This window comes from Cetorhinus maximus, chromosome 2 (assembly GCF_964194155.1).
Source record: "Cetorhinus maximus chromosome 2, sCetMax3.hap1.1, whole genome shotgun sequence".
Classification (NCBI taxonomy): domain Eukaryota; kingdom Metazoa; phylum Chordata; class Chondrichthyes; order Lamniformes; family Cetorhinidae; genus Cetorhinus; species Cetorhinus maximus.
Window position 1 is genome coordinate 54,093,273 of NC_135880.1, and position 13,605 is coordinate 54,106,877.

At 40.8% G+C, this 13,605-nt stretch overlaps 1 protein-coding gene across 1 annotated transcript in view; it reads right to left on the reverse strand.

Moving 5' to 3' along the window:
• ccnh (cyclin H) overlaps positions 1-13,605 on the reverse strand; it is a 43,864-nt gene that overhangs the window by 13,628 nt on the left and 16,631 nt on the right. Inside the window, exons 6-7 of the mRNA XM_078564758.1 lie at positions 12,197-12,360; positions 2,914-2,984 (exon numbers count right to left, since the gene is read on the reverse strand). Coding sequence (XP_078420884.1) covers positions 2,914-2,984; positions 12,197-12,360 — 235 coding nt within the window. The remainder of the gene's footprint in view (positions 1-2,913; positions 2,985-12,196; positions 12,361-13,605) is intronic.

Consider the following 13,605-nt stretch of genomic DNA (forward strand, 5'->3'; position numbering starts at 1 on the left):
TTGGATATGTACCTAATATACGATACAAAAGGAGGTTATTTGACCTTTCATGCCTCTACCAGCTCTTCAAAAGCTCTTAGTCTAACTCCCTTGCTTTTTCTCCACAGCCCTGTTTTTTCCCCTTTCACGTAAATATCCAATGCTCTTCTAAAAGTTAATGGTCGGGATTTTACATTTGGCGTGTGGGGGCAGGGCCGACACGCCAGAACATAAAATGACACGCAATGATGTCAGGCATGTGTCTCGATGTCATTGCACAGCCTCACAATGTTTCATTCAGCGGGCGCACGCTGGTGTCGGCTGCGCACCCGCCGATAATTAAAAGGCCTATTAAGACCTATGCAGCCTCATTAACTTGAAATTTACGCTGCCCATCCAACCTAACGGTTGGCAGGTAGGAGGAAAGGCCAAGCGGCCTTTACATTTTTTTGGAAACCTTATCCACGAGCGGGATGAGGTTTCCTAAAACTTTTACAAATTGAATAAAAACTTCATTTGAAAAATAAAAACAGGTCCCATCTCACGTGACACAATCACATGAGGGGACATGTTTCATTAAATTTTTAATGTTTTTAATAATTTCTTCAAAAAGCGCTTCAATCTCCCTGAGACAGCTCCGTGCCTCAGGGAGATTGAAGTGCTCTTTCGCGCGCATGTACGAAAGGCTGGACCCAACTCTCCCTTCTCCCCGCACTTGCACAGGTAGAGCCAGCGCTACGGCTCCGCAACTGCCCCCGCCCGTTCCCGCCAAGCACCCCCCGACGCAGGAAAAATTCAGGCCAATTAAACTGCCTCCACTACACTGCATTCCAGATCATATTAACACACTGCACAAAAATTCTTGTCTCTTTTCAGATGCTTTCATCAATTTTGTTAAATCTATATCCTTGTGTTAATGACCCCCGCAACCAGAAAAAAATTCTCCTTATTTAGTCTATTAATATCCTTCATGATTTGGAGCACATCTATAGTCTCTCTACATTCCTGGTATCATCCTGATAAACCTCTATACCCTCTCCAAGGTTCCTTCCTAAGGTGTGATGCCTAGAATTGGACACAATAACTCCAGCTTCAGGGGAGGCAGTGGCGTAGTGTATCGTTGCTGGACTAATAATCCAAGGTAATGTTCTGGGGACTGGGGTTCAAATCCCACCATGGCAGATGAAATTTGAATTCAATAAAAATTTGGAATTAATTGTCTAATGATGACCATGAAATCATTGCTGATTGTTGTAAAAATCCATCTGGTTCACAATGTCCTTTAGGGAAGGAAATCTGAGAGTCCAGACCCACAGCAATGTGGTTGACTCTTAAATACCCTCTGAACAAGGGCAATTAGGGATGGGCAATAAATGCTGGCCTAATCAGCGACGCCCAAATTGAATGAATTTTTTAAAAAGTGGCGCAGCACCAGAGATTTGCAAAGGTTTAGCATGACTTCAAGATAAAAGCAAAATACTGCGGATGCTGGAAATCTGAAATAAAAACATAAAATGCTGAAAAAATGCAGCAGGTCTGGCAGCATCCATGGAGTGAAACAGAGTTAACGTTTTGAGTCTGTATGACTGCTCTGGGCCACTCTGAAGAGTCATACAGACGCAAAACGTTAATTGTTTCTCTCTCCACAGATTCTGCCAGACCTGCTGAGTTTTACCAGCATTTTATGTTTTTATTTAGCGTGACTTCCTTGGTTTTGTATCCAATGTACAAAGCTAAGTATCCCATAATCTCTGCATTGAACTTCATCTGTCATGTGTCTGCCTATTCCACCGCCCTCCTGAAATCTGCTAAAACTCTCCTCACTATTTACTACACTTTCAAGTTTCATATCATCTGAAAACTTTGAAATTATGCCCTTTATTCCCACGTCTAGATCATTAATATGTATCAAAAAGAGCACTAGTCTCAATATCAATCCCTGGGGGGCACAACTGTAAACCTCAATCATATTTGTAAAACAATCAACCAACATTACTCTTCTGCTTGCTGTCCTTTAGACAATTTTGTATCCAAGCTGTCTTTGCCCTTGAATCTTGAGGACTTAAATTTTGCTAACAAGTCTACTGTGACCCTTTAATTGAACGCCTTTCAAAAGTCCATATACATATGATTCACACTATTCTCATCAACCATTACTTCATCAAACAACAATGAACTTCATTGTAAAACATTATTTGGAAAGGAAATTTGTTCGGGTATAGAGAAAGAGCAGGGGAGTGGACCTAATTGGAATGCTGTTTCAAAGAGCCAACAGAGGCACCATGGGCTTCATAGCCACTTCCTATGATTCCATTGCATGCAGCTTATTACAGGAAAGATATAAAGAGTATTGGAGTTGTGTAGATTGACAAACAGACCAGGGATGAGGAGTTGTAGTTTTGAAGTCCGACTTGAGAAATTGGGGCTGATTTCACCAGAGGAGAGAAGGTTACAAAATCTTAAAGATTATGAAGTAAGGATAAGGTAATTGTGATCATCAGTAAGTAGATAATACTAGGGCACAAATGAAAGATAATTGCAAAAACGAATTAGAGAGGTTAAAATAAAATCTTTACACATTGGGTGTTAAAAATGTGAAACACTCTGCCACAAACTGTTGTTGAAAAATTGTCCAGTAATTCTTTAAAAACAGAATTAACCATATGCTCAAAAGATAATATGCAGAGCAATACTGGATTAGGCAAACCCGATGGGCCACATGGTCAGTTTGTGCAGTAGCACTCTAGTTCTATGATAACACACGGAAGGACTACATTCAAAATAATGTAACTGAGAACTTTTAAAACAATGACATAACGCATTTGAACTGAAGCTACAGCTGTCATATTACACAAATAATTAATCTGGATTTTGTTGCTACCATTACAGGGAATGTCATTCAATCTTCCATAGTAATTGCGTAAAATTACTTACATCTAATTCCTTCAACCAGCTTTGATAGGCATTCACTGTTGTCTTTTAGCATAAGGCATTCTGTCAAGTAGCTAAAGTACAAAATACAAAATTAAAACAAAGAGCAATGAAGTAGTGAGTATATGAAAGAGAAAATTTCACTCTTGCGTATCAACACAATGGCATCAAACACAGTGGACACAAACGTCTCCAACAGTGACAGATAACAAAAAGTTACCTGAAAGAATTTCAGCAGATTAATCACGAACTATTGCTTCCAAAAGAAAAAGATCTTAGATCATATCTTACAGCTTCTATACTCCTTAGAAGTTACAACAGCCTCTTATGAAATCCATTCAGGCAATTTTCATTACAATTGTCTGAGAAAATGTCCAATAAATTCCACAATTCATATTGCACACTGCTGTGATGAAGGTTTATAGGAGCAATCCTGTATTACTCAAGTACAGTATCCTGTATAAACAGTTCACAAAAAGGCTATTAGGGTAAAGCCAGCAATTGCAGCGCAGTCAGTTGATCCCACTGGTGAGGAAGGACCCTGGGCAGTCAGCAGCATTGAGCACCCAACATCACAGGAGAAACAAATTCACTGGATGGTGAGAAACTGCTGTTGGGGAGAGTCATTAAGTAGCTGAGAATTAGAAAAACACATTCTTTTTAAAAGAAGGGGCTACTTACATTTAAGTAAGAAACACAAGCAATAGGGAAATAAAGTTAAGCTGAGGCCAGGTAAAATGAAGTTGCATAACTAAACCAAAGTAAAAGAAAGTTGATGCAAGGGAAGTAAATTCAAACCATGACAGGACAGCTCGGTTATGTGGCATGCATGTCTTGTAATACGTGGGAAGTCGTGGACGCTAACTGTGTTCTAGACGACCATATGTGCAGGAAGTGTCAACAGCTGCAGAACCTTGAGCTCCAGGTTTCGGAGCTCGAGTGGTGGCTGGAGCCATTGTGGCGCATCCATGAAGCTGAGTGCTATGTGGATAGCACATTCAGAGAGGTGGTCACATTGCAGCTTAGAAGGCTGGAGGCAGAAAGGGAATGGGTGACCGCCAGGCAGTCCAAGAAAATTAGGCAGATAGTGCAGGAGTCCTCTGGGGTCCCATTCACCAATTGGTTTTCCATTTTGGATACTGGTGAATGCATTGGTTCCTCGGAGGAGTGCAGTCAGAGCCATATTTGTGGCTCCACAGGCAGTTCTGCTGTAGAAGAGGGGATAAAGAAGAGGGGAAGAGCAGTAATAATAGGGGATTCGTTAGTTAGGGGAACAGACAGGCATTTCTATGGCTGAAGACATGACTTCAGGATGGTATGTTGCCACCCTGGCGCCAGGGACAAGGGTGTCACGGAGCAGCTCCAGAGCATTCTTCTGGGGGAGGGTGATCAGCCGGAGGTCATGGTCCATATTGGTACCAATGATTTAGGTAGAAAAGGGGATGAGGTCCTGAAAGCAGACTTCAGGGAGCTAGGAAGGAGATTGAAAAGCAAGACCTCTAAAGCAGTAATTTCTAGGATTTCTCCCAGTTCTATGTGTGAGTATAAAAATAGGAGAATTGAGTGATTTAAAACGTGGCTGGAAAACTGGTGTAATAGGGAGGGCATCGGATTTCTGAGGCATTGAGACCGGTTCTGGGGAAGGTTGGACCTTTACAAGCCGGACGGTCTACACGAACAGGACTGGGATGAATATCCTCGCAGGGAGATTTGCTAGTGCAGTTGGGTGGGTGGGGTTAAACTAGATTGGCAGGGGGATGGGAACCTGAGGGCAAATTCAGAGCAGGGAACAGGAGATGGAGAATTAGTGGTTCACTCTGAAAGACAAAAGCAGCACAGGTTAAAAAGTGTACAGCACTGGAATTTGGCAGTGTTAAATGGTATATATGTAAATTCAAGAAGCATAGTGAATAAAGCTGGTGCGCTAAGGGCACAGATAGGCACATGGCAGCATGATATCATTGCTATAACGGAAACTTGACTTAAGGGGGGACAAAAATGGCAGCTCAACATCCCTGGGTATAGAGTTTTCAGGCAGGATAGGAAGGGGGATAAAAAAGGTGGGGCTGTAGCATTATTGGTTAAAGAATCAATTACAGCTGTGAGGAGGGATGATACACTAAATGAAGCATCAAATGAGGCCATATGGGTTGTGCTCAGAAATAAAAAAGGGGCAGCCACACTGCTAGGAGTGTACTACAGATCCCCAAATAGTGGAAGGGAGTTAGGAGAGCAAATACGTAGAAAGGTTTCTGAGTGCAAAAACAATAGTAATCGTTGGGGACTTCAGCTACCCTAATATCAATTGAGATACACAGTGTGAAGGACACAGAGGATGCAATATTCTTGAACTGTATTCAAGAGAACTTTTATAGTCAGCATGTAACAAGCCCAATGAGAAGGGCTGCAATTCTAGATTTAGTCTTAGGAAATGAAGCTGGGCAAGTGGGTGCAGTAACAGTGGGGGACCATTTTGGAGATAGCGACCATAATATAGTTAGATTTAGCATCATTATGGAAAAGGACAAAGATAGAATAGGAGTAAACGTTCTGAATTGGGGGAAGACAAATTTTACAAAGCTGAGGGGTGAGCTGGTGAGGGTGGATTGGACAACGCTATTAGAAGAAAAAATGGTGTCAAATCAGTGGGAGCCATTCAAAGGTGAGATTCGACCAGTACAGTGTAGACATGTCCCCACAAAGAAAAAGGGTGGTACTACCAAATCTGGAGCTTCCTGGTTATCTAGAAGCAAACAGGCCAAGATAAAGGAGAAAAAGAAAGCATATGACAGTTACAAAAGACTTAATACTGTAGGAAGCCTAGAGAAGTATAGAAAGTATAGGGGTGAAGTAAAAATGGAAATTATGAAAGCAAAGAGAGGATACAAAAAAATATTGGCAGGCAAAGAAAACCCAAAGATATTTTACCAGTACATTAACAGCAAGAGAATAACTAAAGAAAAGGTAGGGCCTATCAGAGATGTACATGGTAACTTGTGGGTTGATGCAGAAGATGTGGGTAGGGTTCTCAATGAGTACTTTGGGTCTGTCTTCACTAAGAAGAGAGGTGATGCTGACATTCTATTTAAAGAGGAGAAGTGTGAAATATTAGATTTAATAAGCACAGTGAGAGGGGAAGTACTGGAAGGACTGGCATCCTTGAAGGTGGATATATCACCAGGGCCAGACGGATTACATCCCAGGCTGTTGAAGAAAACCAGGGAGGAAATAGTGGATGCTCTGTGGATTGTTTTCCGATCTTCACTAGATACAGGTGAGGTCCCAGAGGAATGGAGGTCTGCAAACGTTGTCTGCAAAAGGGTGTGAGGGATAGGCCAGAAAATTATAGGCCAGTCAGTCTGACTTCAGTGGTGGGCAAATTATTGGGAACAATTCTGATAGACAGGATAAACTGTCTCTTAGAAAGGCACAGAATAATCAGGGATAGTCAGCATGGTTTTGTTTGGGGAAGATTGTGTCTTACTAACTTAATAGAATTTTTTGAGTAAGTAACAAGGAGGATTGATGAGGGTCGTGCAGTGGATGTTGTCTACATGGATTTCAGTAAGGCATTTGACAAGGCCCCACAGGCAGTCTGGTCAAGAACGTGAGATCTCCTGGGATACAGGGGAAGATGGCAGGTTGGATCCAAAACTGACTCAGTGACAGGAAACAAAGGGTAATGGTCGATGGATATTTTGGAGAATGGAAACCAGTGTTCCACAGGGCTCAAGTGTTGGGTCCCTTGCTATTTGTTGTATGTATTAATGATTTAGATTTTAGTGTGGGAGACATGATTGGGAAATTTGCAGATGACACAAAAATTGGCCGTGTAGTCAACAGTGAAGAGGATTGCTGTCGACTCCAAAATGACATCAATGGTTTGGTTGAGTGGATGGAAAAGTGGCAAATGGAATTCAATCTAGAAAAGTGTGAGGTAATGCATTTGGGGAGGACAAACAAAGCAATGAAATACTCAATAAATGGGAAGTTATTGAGAGGGTTGAGGAAATGAGACACCTTGGAATGCGTGTCCATAGGTCCTTGAAGGTATCAGGACAGATGGACAAGGTGGTCAAGAAAGCATATGGAATACTTTCCTTTATTGGGCGAGGTATTGAATACAAAAGCAGGGATGTAATGATGGAACTGTATCAAACGCTGGTTAGGCCACAGCTGGAATTGTGTGTACAGTTCTGGTCACATTACAGGAAGGATATAATTGCTCCGGAGAGAGTGCAGAAGAGATTTACAAGAATGTGGCCAGGGCTTGAAAATTGCAGCTATGAGGAGAGATTGGACAGGTGTCATGAAACTATTTAATGTATATATTATTATTGGAAAATATTTTTCTTTTTAAATAGAGGTTTGGTCTGTGGGTGTGTCTTATTTGGATTAAAGCCAGCTAGTCTGGATGCTTTGATGGGTACTAGTTTTGACATTAAAAGAGATAGTGTGCATTTGCATTTTTTGAATAGAGCATTCAAGAAGTGGGGTGAAACCTAATGCCTTTCTAGAAGCTACCAAGCAATATGTTTATATTACTAATAAAGTTGGTACTATGAAAGGGATTTTATTGTTAGAGGGGTTTAGTTCAGAGATTGTTGATACAATGAGAATTAACATTCAATGGGGCTGGTAGGTATAACTTCAGCAGTTTTCAGGTGTGCAGAGCAGAGGCAATGTGAGATCAAAAGGCAGCTGCAAGCCTCCAAATGCCTCCACAGGAACCAAGTGAAAGAAACTAATTTTGAATTTGTATGGTGAAAATGCTTTGCCTGGTGACTAGTTAAGTTGATGGGTTGCTGTTGCTTTAATGGAGATTAGTTTGGGAATTTGTTACAAGTTGCAATAGTAGTAATTTGAAGCCATGTCTATATATATATTTTAACCTGTGTAAATTTAAAAAATGTTTCTATTAGTTTAATGTAAAACCTCGAGAACTAATAGCCTGATTCCTGAATTTAGAGTTGCATCTCAAACATAACATTTAAAATTATAGGTTATGACAGTTGTTTAAAATTTCCCTCTGGGACTTTTAAATAACTCCGCTTTACCAAGGCATCAGTCATAACAATAGGCTAGGGTTGTTTTCCCCAGAACAGAGGAGGCTCAGGGGTGACCTAATTGAGGTGTACAAAATTATGAGGGGCCTAGATAGGGTAAACAGGAAAGACTTGTTTGCCCTAGTGGAGGAGTCAATTATCAGAGGGGCATAGATTTAAGGTGATTGGTAGAAGGATTGGAGGGAACATGAGGAAAAACTTTTTCAACCAGAGGGTGGTGGGCATCTGGAATTCACTGCCTCAGTTGATGTTTGAGGCTGAAATGCTCAACTTATTTATAAGGTACCTGGATCTGCATCCAAAGTGCTGTAACCTGCAAGGCTACAGATCAGGTGCTGGAAAGTTGGATTAAAATGAGTGGGCTAGTTTCTTTTATCTCTTTTTTGACTGGCGCAAGGCATGATGGGCCTAATGGCCTCTTTCTGCACTGTAGCTTTTCTATGGTTCTGTGGAAGCTTTTAAAAGCAATAATCCAGGACAAAATTAACAGTCACTTGGACAAGTGTGAATTAATTAAGGGAAGCCAGCACAGATTTATTAAAAGCAAATCTAACTTGATTGAGTTTTGTTGAGGTAACAGAAAGGGTTTATGATGGTAATGCGTTTGATGAGGCTTCCAAAAGGTCTTCAATAAAATGTCACATAACAGGTTTGCCAGCAAAGGTGAAGCTCATGAAATAAAAGGGAAAGTGACAGCATGGATATGAAGTTGTGACAGGAATCGAGACAGGACAGTTGTGAACAGAATACTGGTGAATGGTTGCTTTTCAGACTGAAGGGAGATTAAACAATGGGGTTCCCCAGGAGGCAGTACGAGGACCACATTAGTGACCTATATATATGTGCACAGGGCATAATTTCAAAATTTGCAAATGACACAAAGCTTGCAACTATTCTAAACTGTGAGGAGAATAGGGACAGACTTGAAGAGGACAAAGTCAGGCTGGTGAAATGGGCGGACAATGACAGATGAAATTTAATACAGAGAAGTCTGCGATGACATTTTATGGTAGGAAGAATGAGCAGAGACAATATAAAATAAAGGGTACAACTATAAAGGGAGTGCAAGAACAGAGAGACCTGGGGGTACATGTGCACAAATCATTGAAGGTGGTAGGACAGGTTGAGAAAGTGATTCGAAAGGTGTACGGAATCATGGGGCTAATACAGGCATCGGCCAGGATTTTATGGGCCCCCAAGGAGCAGGCAGGGAGGAGTGGAATTGGGTGGGATGGCCATCGCTGATATTTTACCAGCAAGAGCTAAGGTGGTAGACAGCCTTCCCCTCCTTTGTCCAGTTGAGCCCCTTAAGTGGCCAATTAAGGGCCACTTAAGGGCCTCTTCCTGCCACTGCTGGCATTTTACCAACAGCGGTTTACCTGTACCAGGTATATCCAGTGTGCGAGGATTACACTGGCAGTCTCCTTGTGGGCTCACAGTGGTGGGGAAGCTCTTCACTGGGAACCACAAAAGTCCCCTCTGGCAGCAACGCTGCCCTTGATGAAAGAACACGCACCCACTGTGCCCTCTCCTGGTGGCACTGCTGAGACTGAAGAGCTGTAGGCCATTTGGCTGGCAGCTCTTGTTGGCGCGACCTTGTCCCGTAAAGGGGCAAAAGCACCAACTGGAAGCAATTAATTGTCTACGGAACATAAAACGCAGTCAGGGTTTCCATGACCAGCCGAGGCAGGGTGGTCACTGACTTTCCAGCCAGTGGAGAAGGCCACCGCTGCCTCGTAAAAAGCGCGGCCGTAGAGTACAAAAGCCAGGAAGTTATGATGAACTTTTATAAAGCATTCGTCCAGCCTCAACTACAGTATTGTGTTCAATCCTGGATACCGTACTTCAGAAAGAATGTAAAGGCTTTAGCGTGTGCAGAAAAGATTTATGAAAATGGTCCCAGGAATGAGGGACCTCAGTTCGGTGAATAGTTTAGATATGCTGGGGTTGTTCTCTTTAATGAGGAGAAGGTTGAGAGGAGATTTTATAGAGGTGTTCAAAATCATGAGGGTTCAAGACTGAGCACATAAGAACATAAGAAATAGGAACAAGGGTAGACCATTCAGCCTCTCGAGCCTGCTCCGCCATTCAATAAGATCATGGCTGATCGATGTTTCGATTTCCACATTCCCATCTAACCCCGATAACCTTTGATTCCCTTGCCTAACAAGAATCTATCTACTTCTGAAAAATATTCAATGACCCACCTCCACACCAACTTCTGAAGCAGAAAATTCCAAAGTCGCACAACCCTCAAAAAAAATTTCTCCTCTTCTGTCCTGAAAGGGCGACCCTTAATTTTAAAACAGTGCCCCCCTAGTCCTGGACTCAACCACAAGAGGCAACATCCTTTCGACGTCCACCTTGTCAAAGCCGTTCAGGATTTTGTATACTTCAATCAAATCATCCCCGCCCCCCTCCTCTAAACTCCAGTGGAAACAAGCCCAGTCTGTCCAACCTTTCCTCATAAGACAACCCACTCATTCCAGGTATCAATCTTGTAAACTTCCTTTGAACCGCCTCCAATGCATTTACATCATTCCTTAAATAAAGCTACCAAAACTGCACAAAGTATTTGAGTTATGGTCTCACCATTGCCCTGTATAACTGAAGTATAGCATCCTTACTTTTATGTTCAATCCCTCTCGTAATAAAGGATAGCATTCCATTAGACTTCTTAATTAATTGCTGTACCTGCATACTAACTTTTTGTGACTCATGTCCTTAAACATCTAGATCCCTCTGCAGCTCAGAATTATGCAGCCGTTCTCCATTTAAGTAGTACTCTGCATTTTTGTTCTTCCTGCCAAAGTGAACAACTTCACATTTTCCCACATTAAACTTCATTTGCCAGATTTTTGCTCACTCACTCAACCTATCTCTATCCATCTGCAACCTCATGTCCTCTAAGTGCCCAGCTATAACCTCCTTAATGATCGATTCTAATAACTTCCCCACGACAGACGTCAAGCTAACAGGCCTACAGTTTCCTGTTTTCTGCCTCCCTCCCTTCTTGAAGAGAGGGGTTATATTTACTACTTTCCAATCTATGGAACCTTTCCAGAATCTAGCGAATTTTGGAAAATTAACACCAGCGCATCGACTACCTCATTAGCCACCTCTTTAAAGACCCTAGGATGTAGCCCATCGGGACTCAGAGACTTGCCAGCCTGCAGCTCCAACAATTTGCTCAGTACCGTTTCCCTAGTGATTTCTAGGGAAAAAGTAGCTAGGTAGAAACTGATCGTGTTTGCGAAAGGATCGAAAGCCAGAGGACACTGATGTAAAGTGTTTGGCAAAACAACCAATGGCAACAGGAGGAAAGAAAAAGTTTTATGCAGCGAGTGGTTGGGATCTGGATCGCACTGCCTAAGTTTGTGGTGAGCATAGATTCAAACACGGCTTTCAGAAGGCAATTTGATAAGCACCTGAACAGAAACAATTAGCAAGACTATGGGGAAAGTGTGGGGGGAGTGGGGCTAGCTGAGTTTCTTTTGCAGAGAGATGGAATGAATGGCCTTTTTCTGTGTTGTTACCATTCCACGTTTCTATGATAAAACTGCCACTAAGAAACTAAAGCATCCTCTTTAAGGTTTTAGGATACAGCCTATCTTCTGTAGATGAGTTACACAAACCTGCATGTTGAAACTTTGCTAACCTCTCAACTGATTATATATTCTCAAGCCAATTGGAATGAATCTAGAATTTCAGATTTTCATTCATAAAGCATTACACAAAGAATTGAGTACATTTGCTGTTTCTAATTCCTCCATGATATTTCTACCCTATTTAACGCAAACAACTTCCCAGATCGTGGAAACAACTACACCTACTTCATGCACACAAGAGTTTTTTTTTGCATCCATTGTATCAATAATTCAATTTTCTATTTGCTTTTATTACTAACATTCATTTAACTTATCCCCAACTGATTGGAAACTTGCAATTCGCATTGAATTATTTGCATTTATTAACAATTTGTCTTTGCCTAAATATCTCAGGTTGCTAGTTTCTAAAACATAATAAAGAACTGAAGAGAATTATAATTCCATCTTAGTTATCTAAAACTTAGTTTTAAGTTAGAATACGAAAGATAAAATATAGTATGGAGCCCTCCACAGAAAATGAAAAAGATTGCAAAAATGTATAAACGTGGTCACTTGATAAAAACTATTTTTGTAAAGGCACAAAACAGTTGAAATTTTAAAGGGTACCAGTACCTATCGATATTATTGCCTGCCCTGGAGGCACTGAAATGAATAGCTGTTATTGCTATCTGTGATGGTGTAAAGAGAAGACCGGCATCAGTCATGGTTGCTCGGCTCAGAAATTCGTCTGCTGTTTTTCGCAAAACTTCTGGATTTTCTACTGCTGTGTATCGAGCCTAAACAGGGAGAAAATGGTAATAATTGTCTAAAAAAATGTATTTGAACTCATCAGTAGTTATCCATCCTACTTTTAAGAAAAACATTGATTTATTACTGTTTTTCCAGTGCACTTATAATTTGCAACCTGTTTCTAATGTAACCAACTAATGTAAAGTGTAGATGGATCACTGAAACTTTTAGATAGGATTGAGGCTATGCATTATCAGCCTATGTAGAGTGAATAGTCACACTCTTTTTTACTGCATTAAGTTAATAAAAGGCAGTATAGACTTTCATATCTTCTAGGAAATTACTATTTGCAGTCAGCTTTAACTTTGAAATAAAATAGTCAAGCTGCCCATAAGAAAGCACTCTTACCAAGTTCGTTGCCTTATTCCTGTCAATACTAGCAATAATAAAAACATTCAGATCAGGAATTTCCTCCTGTGCAATATGATGGTCATGATATTGATATTAGTGTAGAATCTAAAGTCTCAAAAACATTTCTGTCTCAATGTTCTGTTGGATAGTAATCCACCAAAAGTGACAGAACAACAAATCTCCTTACTATGCTATCTAGTTAAAATTACATTTCAGACTTATTTGGAAATTGAACCTTTGCAACTGCTCAATTTTTATAATTAGGACAAAGTTAGTTAATTCTAAATTTGGGATGGCTGTAGAAAGCGCTTCATTCCACTCAATCGTTCCCCCTATACCCCAGGAAATTTAAAGAGTTTCTTCACATAAAGTAAGAATAAATATTCAATGGCACCTTAGCAACTGAGAAAGGCGTTTGGAGGTGGTAATCATGTTTACAAATTTGAATGGGCGACACAGCGCAACAGAGGAAAAAAGAAATGTCAGTTCACAATATTGAAATATAAATAAACCCTAAAAAGGACAGATTTTGGAATTGAGTCAATTTTTTTTGAGTTAAAAACCAAGTTTCACATCCATCATGCTTTCAGAAAGACCTGCAATGTGAAATGCTCTGGTTGAGCAGCACAAGTGTCTACCAGGTGCAGCATCTTCAGCTAAGCTTCATGGTGGCAACTTAAATCAGTTGTTTTTTTTAACCTCCACCACCAATGAAGTTGGCTGGAGGTAATGTTTTCAACCCTGTAAACAATACATCTCAAAAATTAATGGACAGGTTTCAATGAAACTTGGTACACATATAGCATATGGCACAAGGAAGAACTCATTTGTTTTTGGCAAAGATGTGGATCTGGATCCTGGAATTTAAAAAAAATGTTAAC